This window comes from Saccoglossus kowalevskii, chromosome 16 (genome assembly GCF_978046115.1).
Source record: "Saccoglossus kowalevskii chromosome 16, keSacKowa6.1, whole genome shotgun sequence".
NCBI lineage: Eukaryota > Metazoa > Hemichordata > Enteropneusta > Harrimaniidae > Saccoglossus > Saccoglossus kowalevskii.
Genome location: NC_140656.1, coordinates 20,789,766 through 20,807,050, shown reverse-complemented (window position 1 = coordinate 20,807,050; position 17,285 = coordinate 20,789,766). Strand labels below are relative to the sequence as shown.

The following is a 17,285-nucleotide window of genomic DNA, read 5'->3' as shown; positions in this document are numbered from 1 at the left end:
ACACCTGTTCTCCGGTTTAGAAAAAGCCTTGTACACACAATTGCAGTTACAAATGCAAGTGAGAAATTGAGGAGATATTACCAATATTTGTGAAAATGTATACAAGATAATGTGCTGACTGTTTTTACTATGAAGGATGTCAGAACATTTCGTCAAGCTTTATTGCAGTATTGCTATCTAACCTGCTAGCTACATTCCTGTATTGATATACCCCCTGGTATGTACTGTAAAATGACTAATTTTCACTGGGTTTAAATTTCGCTGATTTACCATGTACGACCTAGAAATAGTGCCGTATGCGAGTACCAAGTTGCGAGTCGCAAGTAGCAAAATATGCCATATGCTAGTGGTAAAAACGGCATATGCGAGTGGTAAAATGTATCGTTTGCTAGTAGCAAAAAAGCCCTATGCGAGGAGTAATACAAAGGCTTGTAACGTTTGCTTATAATATAACAACGTACGTTCAATTGTGTTTTATCACAGTAAAATCAAATATTTACGATGGTTATGAAATGATGTGTACATGGTTGGTTAAGATTGGCATGATGCTGTATCAAAAAGTTCGTTCAGTCATTTGCATAGAATCGATGTTTGCTCTTCACGAAATTGCACAGGAAACGTGAAAGCACAATAATTTAATAAACTGCCATGACCAGCCAGCACACTCCGCATAATATGTGAAATTTTTTTTCTTTCGGTAAAATTAGTATGAACCCTGGTCAGCGATTAAAGAATCATAGAATTATAATTGTAGTTAGTAAAAACGGGTGCATGTTCACCAAAGGGTCACAGAATTCTTGTGTCACGCGCCGCCGTTTAAATGAAGACAATGGCAGGTTTCAAAAGTAGTCACACCTCGGAGAGGTGTTAAATTTGCCACAACCCAAGTGTTAACTAGCACACAATTCCATGATACATAGTATATAATAAAGAAATAAAGTGCATGTTGAGTGATAAGACCGCATGTTTACGAGACGTCACTCACACGTGGAATGTATTTACACGCAACCCGGATCAAATTTGAATTGAAACAAAGAAGTGTCTGCCGTTGCTTGGTCAGGATAGAGAGACAATTTCCATGGGTAAATGCTAGTAGAAGACCCTCAATGCCCTAAATACTTCGACCTAACCACTTTATTTGTACAAGTAGAAAAAGTGATATGTTTCGTTAAAACATATACCTTAGAAAAGATAATAACAATAAAAATATACAGTTCACATATATACTCTCAAGCAAAGATCCTGGCATAATTATAGAACTTGCCAATTATATTTACACAACACAAAGATTTATTTAACATTTAAATACTAGTTTAATAAGTCCTTTTGTATTGTTTTTTGTACAATTCTTACATACATGAACTCTGATAGGTCCGACAAAAGATGGAAAAAAAATTGTGGATAAGATAGTCACACATTTAATATATTGACGTTCATTACGCGACAAACCACGATTGTGCATTCGAACCCTGACTAAAACAGATTGTATTAGATGTGTAATCTAATGTCTCCCGTTCACGTGCATGGGCGGCGAATAAATGAACATACATCTGTCAAACACAGTGTGAAATCGTGAAAATTCCCTGCAAAAGACGAAAAATAGTTGTTAAACAAGATAGTCAAGCATTCGTTGTGCATTCAATATATTAACATTAGATATGAACACGTATCGAATATAATTTATACCAGGGCCGGATTGACCAAACTGTTTTGGGGCCGGAACGTCCAAACCAGGGCCAGAACGTCTTTTTTTTACCAGGGCCGCAACAAACCAGGGCCGGATCGTCTAGAAATCGGAAAGTTGGATACTTGAACGTGAAGTTCCCGGGCATGTAGTAATAATAATAATAACTTTATTGCCTTCGTGTAATTTTTTTTACATAGGATAAGTACACCAAAAAAGAGTTTTAAAATAATAACAAGATATATGTAAGAATTGTACAAAAAACAATACAAAAGGACTTAACTAGTATTTAAATGTTAAATAAATCTTTGTGTTGTGTAAATATAATTGGCAAGTTCTATAATTATGTCAGGATCTTTGCTTGAGAGTATATATGTGAACTGTATATTTTTATTGTTATTATCTTTTCTAAGGTATATGTTTTAACGAAACATATCACTTTTTCTACTTGTACAAATAAAGTGGTTAGGTCGAAGTATTTAGGGCATTGAGGGTCTTCTACTAGCATTTACCCATGGAAATTGTCTCTCTATCCTGACCAAGCAACGGCAGACACTTCTTTGTTTCAATTCAAATTTGATCCGGGTTGCGTGTAAATACATTCCACGTGTGAGTGACGTCTCGTAAACATGCGGTCTTATCACTCAACATGCACTTTATTTCTTTATTATATACTATGTATCATGGAATTGTGTGCTAGTTAACACTTGGGTTGTGGCAAATTTAACACCTCTCCGAGGTGTGACTACTTTTGAAACCTGCCATTGTCTTCATTTAAACGGCGGCGCGTGACACAAGAATTCTGTGACCCTTTGGTGAACATGCACCCGTTTTTACTAACTACAATTATAATTCTATGATTCTTTAATCGCTGACCACGGGTTCATACTAATTTTACCGAAAGAAAAAAAATTTCACATGTTATGCGGAGTGTGCTGGCTGGTCATGGCAGTTTATTAAATTATTGTGCTTTCACGTTTCCTGTGCAATTTCGTGAAGAGCAAACATCGATTCTATGCAAATGACTGAACGAACTTTTTGATACAGCATCATGCCAATCTTAACCAACCATGTACACATCATTTCATAACCATGGTAAATATTTGATTTTACTGTGATAAAACACAATTGAACGTACGTTGTTATATTATAAGCAAACGTTACAAGCCTTTGTATTACCCCTGGCATAGGGCTTTTTTGCTACTAGCAAACGATACATTTTACCACTCGCATATGCCGTTTTTACCACTAGCATATGGCATATTTTGCTACTTGCGACTCGCAACTTGGTACTCACATACGGCACTATTTCTAGGTCGTACATACCTGATTTCAGGCATACATGTAATCAGTGGGTTTAAATTCACGGTTTTGTCATTTAGCTAATGTGTTCTATGCTAAATTTGACATATTCACTGGGTTCTAATTTAGCGCATTTTCCAGGCAGTGAAATGAGCAAAATTAAAACCCAATGAATAATTAATCATTTTACAGTATATAGTTTATAAAATTGTAATCATAATACATGTATTGCAACAAAAGTCAGTTCCTCCCCAGCCATATTTTACAGTCTTCGAACTATAATGTGAAGTAAAGTAACTTGTTTATTGTAAAATGATTTATTTACAAGAAGCCTCCGATCTGACAGGGTAACCTTCTTTTTTATTTCAGGGGGGCGGTGTATAGAAATTGCACTCTATGAGGCCGTAGATGATTTTGATCCCAGTAAAGTAAAAACTGGAGATGATAAACCATGGATGAAAAAGGTAGTGTGGTGTAAAATACGTCTTTTTAGCTAGCATCTCATTTTAGCTAATTTAGCTAACCTGTAATTTCGCTAATTCTCGCACTGAAATTGTTAGCATTTTGGCTAAATTAAGATTTTGTTAATTCATGTTTTGAGTCAAATTCGTTAAAATGGCATGTAGGTATTTCAATGTGTTTTACAGTACTTTAATCATATTATGCCTGAAAATAATGGAAAGTGATTATTTTGAAAGCGTAATCATTGTGTGTGTTATACATGTATGTGTGATTGCATTGATGTCAATGTTTTATTCACACAAAGTTTTGAAAATCATGAACATTCAATTAAAGGGCGGTAGGTGTCGCGCCACACATGCGTGAGATATATGGGTCTCATATAATCAGACATGACGACTCTTGTGCAGTTCAATGAGTACAAACTGAGACGATTCCAAGCTTTAATTAGGTGATTTTCAGGCGATTGGAAGGTATCGAAGGAGTCACCGGTGGTAATCAGTGCAAGTCGCGCCCAGGTCAAACCTCATACTTGTGATTTCCATTTGAAGAGTGCATTGGATTGTGGGAAAATCAATGTTTATCAACGCAAATGTTGCACATCGCAGCGCAACGACCACCGCGCTTTAATTCAGGGTTGAAAAAATATATTCCCCTACCCGTCAGCGACTATTGTATTTTTTTGACAATGTTTACTCATTCGTATCGATTAAATTGCCTTCACACAAATGATACCAGTAAATATATATTTACTATACAAGTGCTTTTTTTCTCAGTTCGTGTGGAATTGAGTGAAAGGATATCCTTAGAATAAACAGTAGAATATGACATTAATATCTGTATTCGTTGATAGGTGGCTGAAAATGCAGATGAAAATCAAGATGAAAGAATAGCAGAGGTGAGCGTAGATTGTCTTTTTATTCTCTTCCATGAATGGCTACATATATCTCCATATTATCTTTATACATCGCTTTGGAGAAAAAAATACCATCCAGAAAACCACTGTTTACTGTCAAAAAAAAAGCAATACTGACACTCAAGTAACGAGAAGGCACTGTCTTTCTCATCAGGGTTAGACAGTCAAGAAAATTCATCACACAAATGCTATCCCAACTAAAATCTTACTGGCCCTCCTACTTTTTGCAATTAAAGAAAGAAAACATTTACATAGCAATGCTCTCAAACAGTAAGTCATTATGGAGATAATAGGAAAGCTATTATAGGTATATGTACTGAGACACGTGTCTGCACTCCTGTGATAGTTGTAACTGACAAAACTGTGTACAACTAGCAACTTTATTACTCAATCAATTCTTTTCTTTGTATTGTATTCAAATTCACCACAATTTATGAGTTTTTCTCAGCCACAGTATTTCTTACAAAATTTCTGGTATGGGTGCAGGCAAAGATTTTGTATGATTTGATGCTATCCAACTTAAAATTGGTACATCCTGTCACTTACATGCCTGCGTCATATTTTTGACACACATCGCAGAACATTTTTCCCTTTCCTTTCCTAATAAAGATCAAAATTTTTTATCCTTCCATTTATTAAAACAATGAGAGAAAACCACTAGTCTCTCGGAGTTCCACTCACGCATTTATGCTGGTCCTGAATGAAGTTTACTAGACTGAGGATAGAGGACCTTTGTCAAACCCTGCTCATTGGATGATCCAGGGGTTGTTGGCTGGGAAAGTTAATTGTTTTTTCTCTTTTTTTTTGGTAATATTCACATTCTGATTCAGACCGGCAGGCTCTTTGTCAGAAATCTGGCCTATGTGTGCGTAGAAGATGACTTGGAAAAATTATTTACAAAATTTGGTAAGTATATTTATCTGTTTGATATGTTGTCCACAATTGCGGCCTTATTGGAATGGTTGCTTATAGAGTTTGTAACTTTGACATCTTGTTTGGATGAAATTCTCAAACAAATAACATATTTTGGCATTGTTCAACAATCATGAACAACGTATTACTTACAAAATTAGTATTATGGACTATTTTACAATTATTAAATAACGAAAACATGAAAACCAAGGTTGCTTACACATAAAGCCAACGATTGAGTCAGGTTCCCGTTGTTGTTTCAAAAAAAAAGATGATTCTATTTGTGGGTTTCTACATTGTATGTCCTTGCACCCTTGATACATTCAGTGTTTGTTAAAATCCTGATTAAGATAAAAAAATTGCTTTTGATACATTTCAAAAAAAAAATCTAAATTGAAGAGATGTGATCAGATTATTTCATTCAATGTACTCCATAAGTACTGTTAATGCATTAATTATTCACTGTGTTTTAATTTCCCTATTTTTGCCGATAAATAAAATTCGCTTAATTAAATCTACATGAACATGTAAAATAACAATAAAACTCATTGTTTTCTTTGACAAATTTGTGAAATTAAAACTAAGTGAATATGCTCAAAACATCAAAATATTGAAATCAAATTTCAGTGAAAATTAATGGTTTTACAGTAATTATAATATTATTTTTGATAGGTCCCCTGACTGAGGTGTATTTACCGATTGATTCGTTGACAAAAAAAGTAAAAGGCTTCGCTTTCATCACGTATATGATGCCGGAACACGCTGTTAAGGCTTACACGAATCTAGATGGAACGGTATTCCAAGTAAGTTAGGGACGACGTCAAAAGATCGATGTCAGATAAAAAACTTATTTCCTTTAGTTTGGGGGTGGGGGGTTTTAACCTCAAAAATTTTCTATCCTACAAAAAAGATTTTATTTTTTAATGAAGTCAAAAAAATCTTGGAGTATTTGTAGTTCGTTTTTTTTCTGTCCAATCATGGACAGAAATAACCAAAAAGGGAAAAAAAAAAAAAAAATGGTTTGGTTCGAGTGTAAATCTGTGCGTCAAATGAGGTGCATTTGTAAAATCTTTTTACACCCACCCGACAACCAACGTCTATGCAGTACTACTGTCCGATTATCAATTTGTATGTAATGGTGAATGTAGTCTGACGTCATGACCAATATTTATCAATTAAGTTTCAGTGGGGGGTAGGGGGGTTTGGAAAAACGCTAAAGGAATCAAGTTTTTTATCCGACAGCAATCTTTTGACGTCGTCCCTTAGTATATATATATATACACAATGGATATACATGGCATAGGGCCACAACTTCAGTTTTTAGAAAACAATTTTTTAACCTATTTTTTTTCACATTTTTACAGAATGGTTTTAATTTGGTAAATGGTACACTTATTTCTGATTTCCTGTTTATGTTCTTATTGTATTTTCTTGTAAATATTTAGAAATCTAGATTCAAATTCAAAAGGTAGATTGTGATTTGGTTCTGTATAAAACATGTCTTTTTAGCTAGCAGCTAGTGTGTTATAGCTAATTTAGTAATCCACAAGATGTTGCTAATTTGAAATAAAGTATGTTTTGAGATTGTTGACGCTTTAGCTAAATACTGATTCTGTTTATTCATGGATTGAGCAATGTAGTTATTTCAATATGTTTTACAGTACATGTGTATGTGCTTTTGCAGCGCCCTCTATGGTTGTACAATGCTCTGATCATTTCTAAATTACTTTCATGTGCACAAGACTGGTCCGCCAGCTCTCAACTGCCATTTTGATTTTTATAAATGTCTTCTTGAAAGCTATAAAGTAATTGTGTACCCCATCGATGTGTAAGCTGAAATGACTGTAGCAATTGTCTATTTTGTTCAGATACCTGACTCCTCATAGAGCAAATGCATTATTTGGATTCTCATCGATATATTTTCAAAATCTGCCATAGAAAATAACAAAAATCCACCCATAATGCAATGCTTGTTCTGGAATTTAATATGAAATACAACCAACTAGTTCTGCTCGTGACGACCACAACATATATTGATTAAATCAAGTTTAAAGTTTTGATTTCACTTTTAAGACCATTTGTTTCTTTCTAAAGGGCAGGATGCTGCATATTTTACCTGCAAAGGAGAAGATAATAGACGAACCTAACGATGGCGATGATCGGGAGTCGTCCTACAAGAAGAAAAAGAAGGCCAAAGATAAAGCATTAAGTGGCAGGTAGGTGACCGACTGCATCACATGGATGGAGACAGTGATGCGAATGCTCTCCTAACATCAACGATTTGCTGTGATTTTTTTTCAAAATGTCCTAAATTCACTACGTTCAATTACCCACCATAGACTCTGGTCAGTCAAAATGACTATTTTGAACTGTAGGCATTGATCTGTTATTCAGCCAATGACGGAGAGAGAAATCTAGGTCAGGGGAAGCCCCATGATCCTCTGCCTAATTTTAATTATTTCAAACAAAAGGTCTAGGTGTTTTCTGTTAAATTTACTGTTTTACACCGAAAATATGGCAAATAATTTCTCATGACACTAGTTACCTTTATGAAAAAATGCCCTAGGCTATGGTTTAGGCAACTGAACCCCTGGCAGGCTGTGAGTTTGCTCCCATCAACTGACTGAGCTATCAGCAGTGTACATTCTACCCAAATTGGTCGTGACGATTCAGTTCCCTGGAATCCTGATTAAAAATGAGAATTATTAAAACTGTTGTTGCTCTTGTTTGCTGTTCCTGTTCACAGTACATGGTAAATAATCCAGGTATTCTCGTCGCAAGAAATTGTGAATTCTGCAGAATGATTCCAGTTTTTCCCATGAAAGCATGTAGCATTGCTTTATTCTTATCTCACATCTTGTAATTAAATTGGAATGTATCCAATCCAATCCATTTTTCAAACTCTTTGAGATCCCACGTTATTCGTGAAATTAAACATCAAAACAAAACAAACAAAGGTCATCGTGTTGTATTTAGGGGTCAATACAACCAGTGGGATTTGACAAACATAAAATATGCTATTTTCACATTTAATAATGTAATAACAATTTAATACATGTTTGATAATGGTCAATTTTGATTATAAAATATCTCAATGTTTCCCTCTGAAATATTTGTATTTTGACACTGAACAATAAAAATAATTTTCAATCTCAAAATCAAATTATTCAACTTTTGTGGCAGACATTCAGTCTGCACCTTTCACACCTAACTTGAGATCTCAAAGAATTTTGGAAAATCCATTGTTGCAATAACATTTATATGTGTACGAATTGACCACGTTTTCACCACCCTCTCTCTTACTCTAGTTCTCACAATTGGAACAGTTTATTTATCGCTGCCAATGCAGTAGCAGACGCCATTGCTGATAAGTTCGACACGTTGAAAAGTGATGTCCTAGATGCAGTAAGTAACACAAGTGTCTGACATTCCAAAAAAAATCATCTGCAAATGGTTTTCTGACTTCATGCATTTTATCTGAGGAAGTTGTGAACCGTCAATATTTGCATAATCTCTAGTGAATCAACAACTATTCAGCCAAATGTTCCTTTTGTAAAAGTCTTTCTACGTATTTAAGGAAATCTCTGAAGCAGTGGCTGGAAAAACGAGTTCAAATTCAAATGGGTTGCTGGTACATAAATTGTGTTTGAAAATATTTCACCATGGTAACTAAAATGTTCAGTACAATGTCCAGACTAATTTAAAAAAAAACATTTGATATTCAGAAATATTATTTATCCAAACATCAGTGGATTTCTCAAGATTAGTCTGAAAAAAGCTATTATTAAAGGTAGAATCCTACTTATAAATTAAAATACCCAAAATTTATTCATTTTGCAATAAATTGTACTCCAAGCCAATATAAGTTAGGGGTCAGCAGCCTTTTTTTCAAGAAATTGATGGTTTTATTTTAGTGGAAAGTCGTCATTTTAACACTATTACAACACTTTTGCTACAGGTTCCTGTGGCAGAGATATTATGCAATATTTCAAAATCTAGCCTGGTGACATAGGCTGAAAAAATCATATATTGTTAATGATGGAATACTTTTTGTTGTTCTGAATTATTAGATTTTTAAAAAGTGTCAAAAAATGTAATTTTTCTTTAACATTGTGTTCTATATAATTGTTCTAAAAATAGTACTTTTCAAGAAGTATTGGATTACTTTTCTCAAAAAGCTTAACTGTAACACACAAAATAATTCTATTTCATTGTACCATGGAAGATTAGCTTCATGATTGCACATAATAAACTAATGAACATTGTCATGCGATTTATGACCAATTTTGTTAAAAATTATGACTAGGCTTCTACTTTCCAGTCTCTGCTTCATAGACTTGCTTGTATAAGATACCTCTGTTAACTGAATACCTCTGTAAACCAAACACCATTTTCCAGACTGTTAACATTACCAAAATATAGACTAAACTTTTCTCAGTCCATGGTTTCTCAATGTTAGGCTTTATGAATTAAATTGATAATGATTGTATTTTCCTTACAGGAAGGAACCAACAGTTTAGCCGTAAGAATGGCACTGGGGGAAACTCAAATTGTGTCGGAAACCAGGCAGTTTTTATTGGACAATGGCGTCAGCCTAGACTCATTCAGTCAGGTAAGACTGTAAAAATACTGCCTGAAATTTTTCTCGAAAGATCTTTTACAAATTTGTTTCTAGTCTCTGCTTTTTAATTTGTTATTATATTTTGAAATGAAAACCATCAGCATTTTGCAAGTGTCATCAAATGTTGAAATGGAGTGCCCTGAAACTGTTTGTATGTACCTCATGGGGTGCCATGAAACTTCTCAACAACCACACATGTTAATGCTGAATATCAATTTTCACAAGTTTCTATTTTTCATTTTTGTTTTGTCTTATTATTATTGTACTGTATTTGCTCTATTAGTAGCTCATATGTTTATGTAAATGACAGTGGAGTGTCCATGATAAAAATTAGTTGCATTTTACTTTCTATTGCGATAATGGATACACTGTATTTATATTGTTAACTTTGTCTTCGTTGGTGGTGTTGTTGACAATCCTTGTGGTCTCAATAGATTTGTTATCCATTTTCAAACTGTAGGCAGCTGCGCCTCGAAGTTCCACTGTGATACTTGTAAAAAATCTACCAGCTGCAACGTTACCCGAAGAGCTGCGGCATGTGTTTTCAAAATTTGGTGAACTGGGACGTATACTCCTACCGCCTGCTGGCGTAACGGGAATTGTTGAATTTCTAGAAACGAATGAAGCTAAGCTGGCATTCAGAAAGTTAGCATACACAAAGGTAAAATGGGTTACAACTTTATTCATTTTTAGCTCCGCTGTCGACTTTGTCGAGCGGAGCTTATCATATGAGTGATTGTCCGTCGTCGTCGTCCGTGTCAATGTTTTACTTTTTCGACTTCTTCTTGAAAACTACAAGCCTGAATGCTTTGATACTTGGTGTATATGTACCTTGGGTAGACTTCTCTTAGGTTTGTTCATTTCATGTTGATATCTTCAATTCTCTAATTTTGGTGAATATTTTTGTCATTTTTGGTAAAAAGTGATATTTTCGACTTCTTGTTAAAAACCGCAAGTGCAATTGCTTTGATATTACATATATAGGTACTACATGTGGACCTCTCTCAGATTTGTTCATTTTGTAATGATATCTTTAATTCTCTAATTTTGGTGAATATTTTTGTCATTTTTGGTAAAAAGTGATATTTTCGACTTCTTGTTAAAAACCGCAAGTGCAATTGCTTTGATATTACATATATAGGTACTACATGTGGACCTCTCTCAGAATTGTTCATTTTGTAATGATATCTTTAATTCTCTAATTTTGGTGAATATTTTTATCATTTTTGGTAAAAAGTGATATTTTTGACTTCTTGTTAAAAACCAATAGTTCAATTGCTTTGATATTACATATTTAGATACTACATGTGGACCTTTCTCAGATTTGTTCATTTCGTGATGATATCTTGGATTCTATAATTTTGGTGAATATTTTTGTCATATTTGGTAAAAAGTGATATTTTCGACTTCTTGTTAAAAACCAAAAGTTCAATTGCTTTGATATTACATATATAGATACTACATGTAGACCTTTCTCAGATTTGTTCATTTCGTGATGATATCTTCAATTCTCTAATTTTGGTGAATATTTTAGTCATTTTTGGTAGAAAGTGATATTTTCGACTTCTTGTTAAAAACTGTAAGTCCGATTGCTTTGATACTATACATATTGTTCATTTTCTGATGATGTCTTCAGTTCTTTAATTGAAATGTGCATTTCTAACAGCGGAGCTATCTCAGCCGATAGGCTGCTTGTTTTTGTATGAATTGTATAGTGGCTGTCTTTATTAAACAAACCATGTATTACATCAGAGTCTAGAACTTTTGAGAAGTTTTGAGAATTTCATCTCTGAAAATAAATGCATGCAATTGCTGTTGCATTGTTGACATAGATTTTCTTCTGTCGCAGTTTCAGCATGTACCTCTCTATCTAGAGTGGGCTCCGGTAGGTATCTTCACGACACCAGCTGAAAAGAAAGAAGGAATCAAAGATGAACTGATGGCATCTGATAAAGAACAGAGCACAACGGTATGCAATTCAATTCTCATCACATTTTTTTCATCAATTTGTTTAGAGTTTGATATACCTTGCTGAGGCATTCATGTTTGTTTTAACTTTATATGGAAAGTAAAAACCATCGGTTCCTCTTTCTTTTTCTTGTTTCCAAATTGTTTTAAAACTGCATTTAATCTAAACAAATATTATAGGTTTTTTTGAAATTTACATTTTTCTATTTCTTCTGTTGACAGGAAGGGAAAAAAGAGGATGTTACAGAGCAGGAAGATGAAGAGTCGTCATCAGAAGATGAAATTGAAGAAGGATGTACATTGTTTGTAAAGAATCTTAATTTTGAGACAACAGAAACGGGAGTAATTGAAGTAAGTATGACCAAATAAGTCTGTGTTTCAAGTCATCATTTATTACATTTATCAATAACAGTACTCCCTCTATGGCGCAAATGTGTAATGATATTGAGGAACTGCAACTCCTATTGAATTTCAAATTACTCACACTTATTAGAGGTTAGGTCAGATAAAATAAATAATTTGTTTCTGCTCAGTATGAGATGTGCATCAATTTTTTAGCTCCGCTGTCGACAATGTCGACTCAGCAAAGCTGTTCATATTACAGATTGTCCGTCGCTGTCGTCGTAAATTTTTAGTCCCCGTTCGGACGCAGTCCGAAAACGGGGACTTATGTTTTGCCCTGTGTGCGTGCGTCCGTGCGTCCGTGATCACCTGTATCTCGAACATGCATGGACCGATTGAGTTCAAACTTCACTAATACATCACACATTATATGGGACATATGCACATGCATTTTCTTCATGATCCGATTAACGATAGCCGAATAGCGGCCATTTTAAGGCCGAAAATGCATTGAAATCGCACATTTTCACCATTCCGGACCCGTATCTCAGTTATGCATGGATGGATTTTGTTCAAATTTGGTACATACATTAAACATAATAGGACCTTGATGCACGTCATTTTTTTTTGGATCGGGTTCGAAATGACCGACTGGCGGCCATTTTGTTTTAAAGAATTCAGTTCTGGATCCGTATCTGAGACATGCTTGGATTGATCGAGTTCAAACTTCACACACACAAGGTACATCATGTCACAAATATGTATGTGCATTTGTTTCATGATCTCATTAACGATAGCCAAATGGCGGCCGCTTTAAGGCCGAAAATGCATTGAAATCGCACATTTTCGCCATTCCGGACCCGGATCTCAGTTATGCATGGACGGATTTCATTCAAATTTGGTACATACATTAAACATAATAGGACCTTGATGCACGTCATTTTTTTTTTCGGATCAAGTTCGAAATAGCCGACTGGCGGCCATTTTGTTTTAAACAATTCAGTTCTGGATCCGTATCCGAGACATGTCTGGATTGATCAAGTTCAAACTTCATACACACAAGGTACATCATGTCACAAATATGTATGTGCATTTGTTTCATGATCTCATTAACGATAGCCAAATGGCGGTTGCTTTTAAGGCCGAAAATGCATTGAAATCGCACATTTTCACCATTCCGGACCCGTATCTCAGTTATGCATGGATGGATTTTGTTCAAATTTGGTACATACATTAAACATAATAGGACCTTGATGCACATCTTTTTTTTTTCGGATCAAGTTCGAAATGGCCGACTGGCGGCCATTTTGTTAAAGAATTCAGTTCTGGATCCGTATCCAAGACATGTCTGGATTGATCAAGTTCAAACTTCACACACACATGGTACATCATGTCACAAATAGATATGTGCCTTTGTTTCATGATCTGCTTAACAATAGCGAAATGATGGCCATTTTAAGGCCGAAAATGCATCAAAATCACGTATTTTCACAATTCCAGAACCGGATCTCAGTCATGCATGGATGGATTTTGTTCAGATTTAGCACAATGTGTTGTACATATGCAGGTGCATTTCGGTCATGATCTGCTTTGAATGTATACATGTATGTCACTCAAATATGAACAGAACGGGGACGTGTCATTGACAATGACTTGTACAATTTCAACTTCTTCTTCGAAACCGCAAGTCAGAATGTTTTTAAATTTGATATGCAAGTACCTTGGATGGTTCTTTCTCAGATTTGTTCATTTCATGATGATATCTTTAATTCTTTAATTTTGATGAATATTTTTGTAATTTTTGGTAAAAAGTGATATTTTCGACTTGTTAAAAACCAAAAGTTCAATTGCTTTGATAATATACATATATAGGTACTACATGTGGACCTCTCTCAGATTTGTTCATTTTGTGATGATATCTTCAATTTTCTAATTTTGGTGAATATTTATGTCATTTTTGGTAAAAAGTGATATTTTTGAATTCCTGTTGAAAACAGCAAGGCCGATTGCTATACATACTATACATATTGTTCATTTTCTAATGATATCTTCAGTTCTATAATTGAAATGTGCCTTGCTAACAGCGGAGCTATCTCAGCCGAGAGGCTGCTTGTTAGTCGCGTTCGGACGAAGTCCGAAAACGGGGACTTATAATTCGGTGTCCGTCCGTCCGTGCGTCCGTCCGAAGTCATATCTCAGAATCCCTTGGACCGATTCCGTTCATTCTTTGCATGTCCTTAGTACCTTATGTGGCAGCCATCTTGTTTTTTGAAAATGTTGTATTTTGGACATGCTTTGTCAGTTGTCATTCAAACTTGGTACATGGATTATACATGTTAGGATACATGTCCATAACGATTTATTTCGCAATTGGATCAAAGATGGTCGACTGGCAGGCATCTTGTTTTTGTTTTTTTATGCGGTATCTTGGACATGCTCTGTCAGTTTTCATTCAAATTTGGCACATACATGTACTTTATACATGTTAGGATGCATGTCCATGACAATTTGTTTCAAAATCTGGTCAAGGATGGCCGATTGACAGCCATCTGACTGTTTGGCCTTACTACTATATTTCCACAATTTATGTATCATTTTCATTCGTATTTGACACATACATCATACATATCAGTGTGTTTCATAATCAGATCAAAGATGGCTGAATAATGGCTGTTTTTATTTTGGCCATATTATACGACACGAAACACGTGTTTTGATGTAAATAAACAATCTGTTGTATACGCCACTTGGAACTCAAGTTTCAAGGACACACTCGCGACAACCCCTCCACTTTAATATGACGAGCACAAAGAGAACTTAACAGGGACTGTGTCATTTTCAATGACTTGTTATAAATACATTTTGCCGTTTGTAACACACTCTTTACAACATATTATTGTTAAATTTGATAATATATTTGTAGCTTTCATTCCTGATATTGAGTAACATCTGTTTTTGTCTCCTCTCAGAAATTTTCAGTTTGTGGTCCAGTAAAACATGTGTCAATTTCGAAGAAAAAAGACATGAAGCAACCGGGTGAGTCAAATTTGAAAATAAAATTTGAAAATAAATATGCATCCAGAATAAGTTTGCTAATTTAATTAACCTCCGTATGAAAGTTTTATGATTGAACTTTGATTATTGAACCTTGATGCACCAACTTTTTTCACCGTTCAAAAAAAAAAAACCCACATAATTTTTTCAATATTTTTATCAATTTTTTTTTTTCATCAAGAATCATAGCCAATAGGAAATTATGAAAAATACATAACTATAGGCAAAATGTTTTTCCCAAATTTTAGTGGAAAAGATTATTTATTTTGTTGTTTTTGTTTTACTGTAGACTACTTTATTTTCGCTATTTTCACTGGAGGGATGATTCCGTGAAAATAAAATCCAGCGAATATATTTTTTTTCCTATATTTCACATTAAACTGATCAAAAATCAGTGAAAATAAATTCCATACAAAACGCTCAAAAAGCCTTTTCAGCAGAAATTAATTCCAGCGAAAATAAAGTATTCCACAGTATCACTGTAAAATTATCGCGGTTGCACCTCCTTGTTGGAGTTGAGTTGCATTGCATTGTCCATCCATCCCTGCTGCAATATGGATTGGTCCAAGAATAGATTTGATCATAATTCAGCCTTAGTAATATAGGAAAATTGTCTGTGAATAAGTGCTCTTCTTTGTTAACTAGCGCCCATGACTTAATCCAAAAGTTTGCTGGCATTTGCAATTAAGAGGTCATCACCAGATACCTCTTATCCCTAGATCTTGAGACGTCATGAGTCGGCCACGCCTCCAGTCAAGTTTTTGCGAATTGTCTGTCTTTACTTTTACTTATCTATTTGAAGGCAAGTTTTTATCAATGGGATATGGTTTTGTTGAGTATAAGAACCGAGAAAGTGCCAATAAGGCACTGAAAGTACTACAACACTGTATGCTGGATGACCACCAAGTTGAATTGAAGATGTCAAACAGAGCAACAGTACAGTAAGTAATCCTGCCACCATTTGAACAAATTCTTATTGACAATAGTTTTTTTTTTGTCATTGTTTAGAAAATAAACCAAAAAGTCTAAAACTTGACGGGACAGGTTATTACTATTATTATTGGGGCAGTACAGCTGATGATGAACTAAGCTGAATTAATTTAAAACCATTTGGACATACTGATTTATACCTCTGCATATTAAATCAATCTCTGATCCAAAATAAACTAGCAATGATAGAATCGTTAAATAGTTGAAGTGTTATGTCATGACTTGGTATATTCACCCCAAAGGTCACTGTTATTATTTCATAGACCAAAGCCAACGAGTACAAGGAAGAAACAAGTCACCAAAAAACAGAAATCCACTAAAATATTAGTTCGAAACTTGCCATTTGAAGCGACCAGAAGAGAAATACAAGAACTTTTCAGGTATTTACGTTGAATCCTCGTGTAAAAGTAAGGTCTTCTCATTTTGCAGACGTGATGCATTCTGGGATATGTATGTATGTCTAAATTGAGCATGTGTTTTTCACCCATTTATTGTAAAGAGTTGGGACACTAGTGCGTTGTCATGGCATTCTACCAGTAGCTGTCTTCGCCTAGCTGTAGTGTTGATCTCAATGGTTCAGATTGTTTTCACATCATTAGTTCCTGCTCTGTAACGCGCATATGTACATGCATTCATGCTTGGATCAATCACATTCAAACTTCACACATACATTTTAATAGGCTTTTTTGCGATAAATATGCATGTGCATTTGTTTCTCAATCTGAATTCAAGATGGCTTATTGGCGGCCATTTATGTGCAAAAAAAATTATCAAAATCAAATATTTCTGTCATCCCAGAACTGCAATTTGTTTGTTTGATTGAAATTAAAAATGGCCTACTGGCGGACATTCTGATTTGATGAATGTTGCAGCGCCATGGACTATACTCTACTCTGATTTGTTCTCATCAATCAAGTTCAAACTTCATTTACACATATATGCACATGTATCTGTTTCATGGTATAATTCAAGATTGTTCAATGGAAACCATTTTAATGTTCAAATCTCATCAAAATCAAGCATTTCTGCCATCGCAG

The 17,285-nt window shown here is 34.7% G+C and overlaps 1 protein-coding gene across 2 annotated transcripts in view; it reads left to right on the top strand.

Annotated features, from left to right (window-relative positions):
- The window catches only part of LOC100371574 (putative RNA-binding protein 19), an 87,656-nt gene that overhangs the window by 14,570 nt on the left and 55,801 nt on the right, over positions 1-17,285 (top strand). For both annotated transcript variants that reach the window (XM_085491202.1, XM_085491203.1), the window contains exons 11-23: positions 3,356-3,450; positions 4,299-4,343; positions 5,192-5,267; positions 5,946-6,076; positions 7,368-7,489; positions 8,582-8,678; positions 9,775-9,885; positions 10,355-10,555; positions 11,744-11,863; positions 12,085-12,213; positions 15,174-15,240; positions 16,061-16,199; positions 16,512-16,628. In XM_085491202.1, coding sequence (XP_085347328.1) covers positions 3,356-3,450; positions 4,299-4,343; positions 5,192-5,267; positions 5,946-6,076; positions 7,368-7,489; positions 8,582-8,678; positions 9,775-9,885; positions 10,355-10,555; positions 11,744-11,863; positions 12,085-12,213; positions 15,174-15,240; positions 16,061-16,199; positions 16,512-16,628 — 1,450 coding nt within the window. The remainder of the gene's footprint in view (positions 1-3,355; positions 3,451-4,298; positions 4,344-5,191; positions 5,268-5,945; positions 6,077-7,367; positions 7,490-8,581; positions 8,679-9,774; positions 9,886-10,354; positions 10,556-11,743; positions 11,864-12,084; positions 12,214-15,173; positions 15,241-16,060; positions 16,200-16,511; positions 16,629-17,285) is intronic.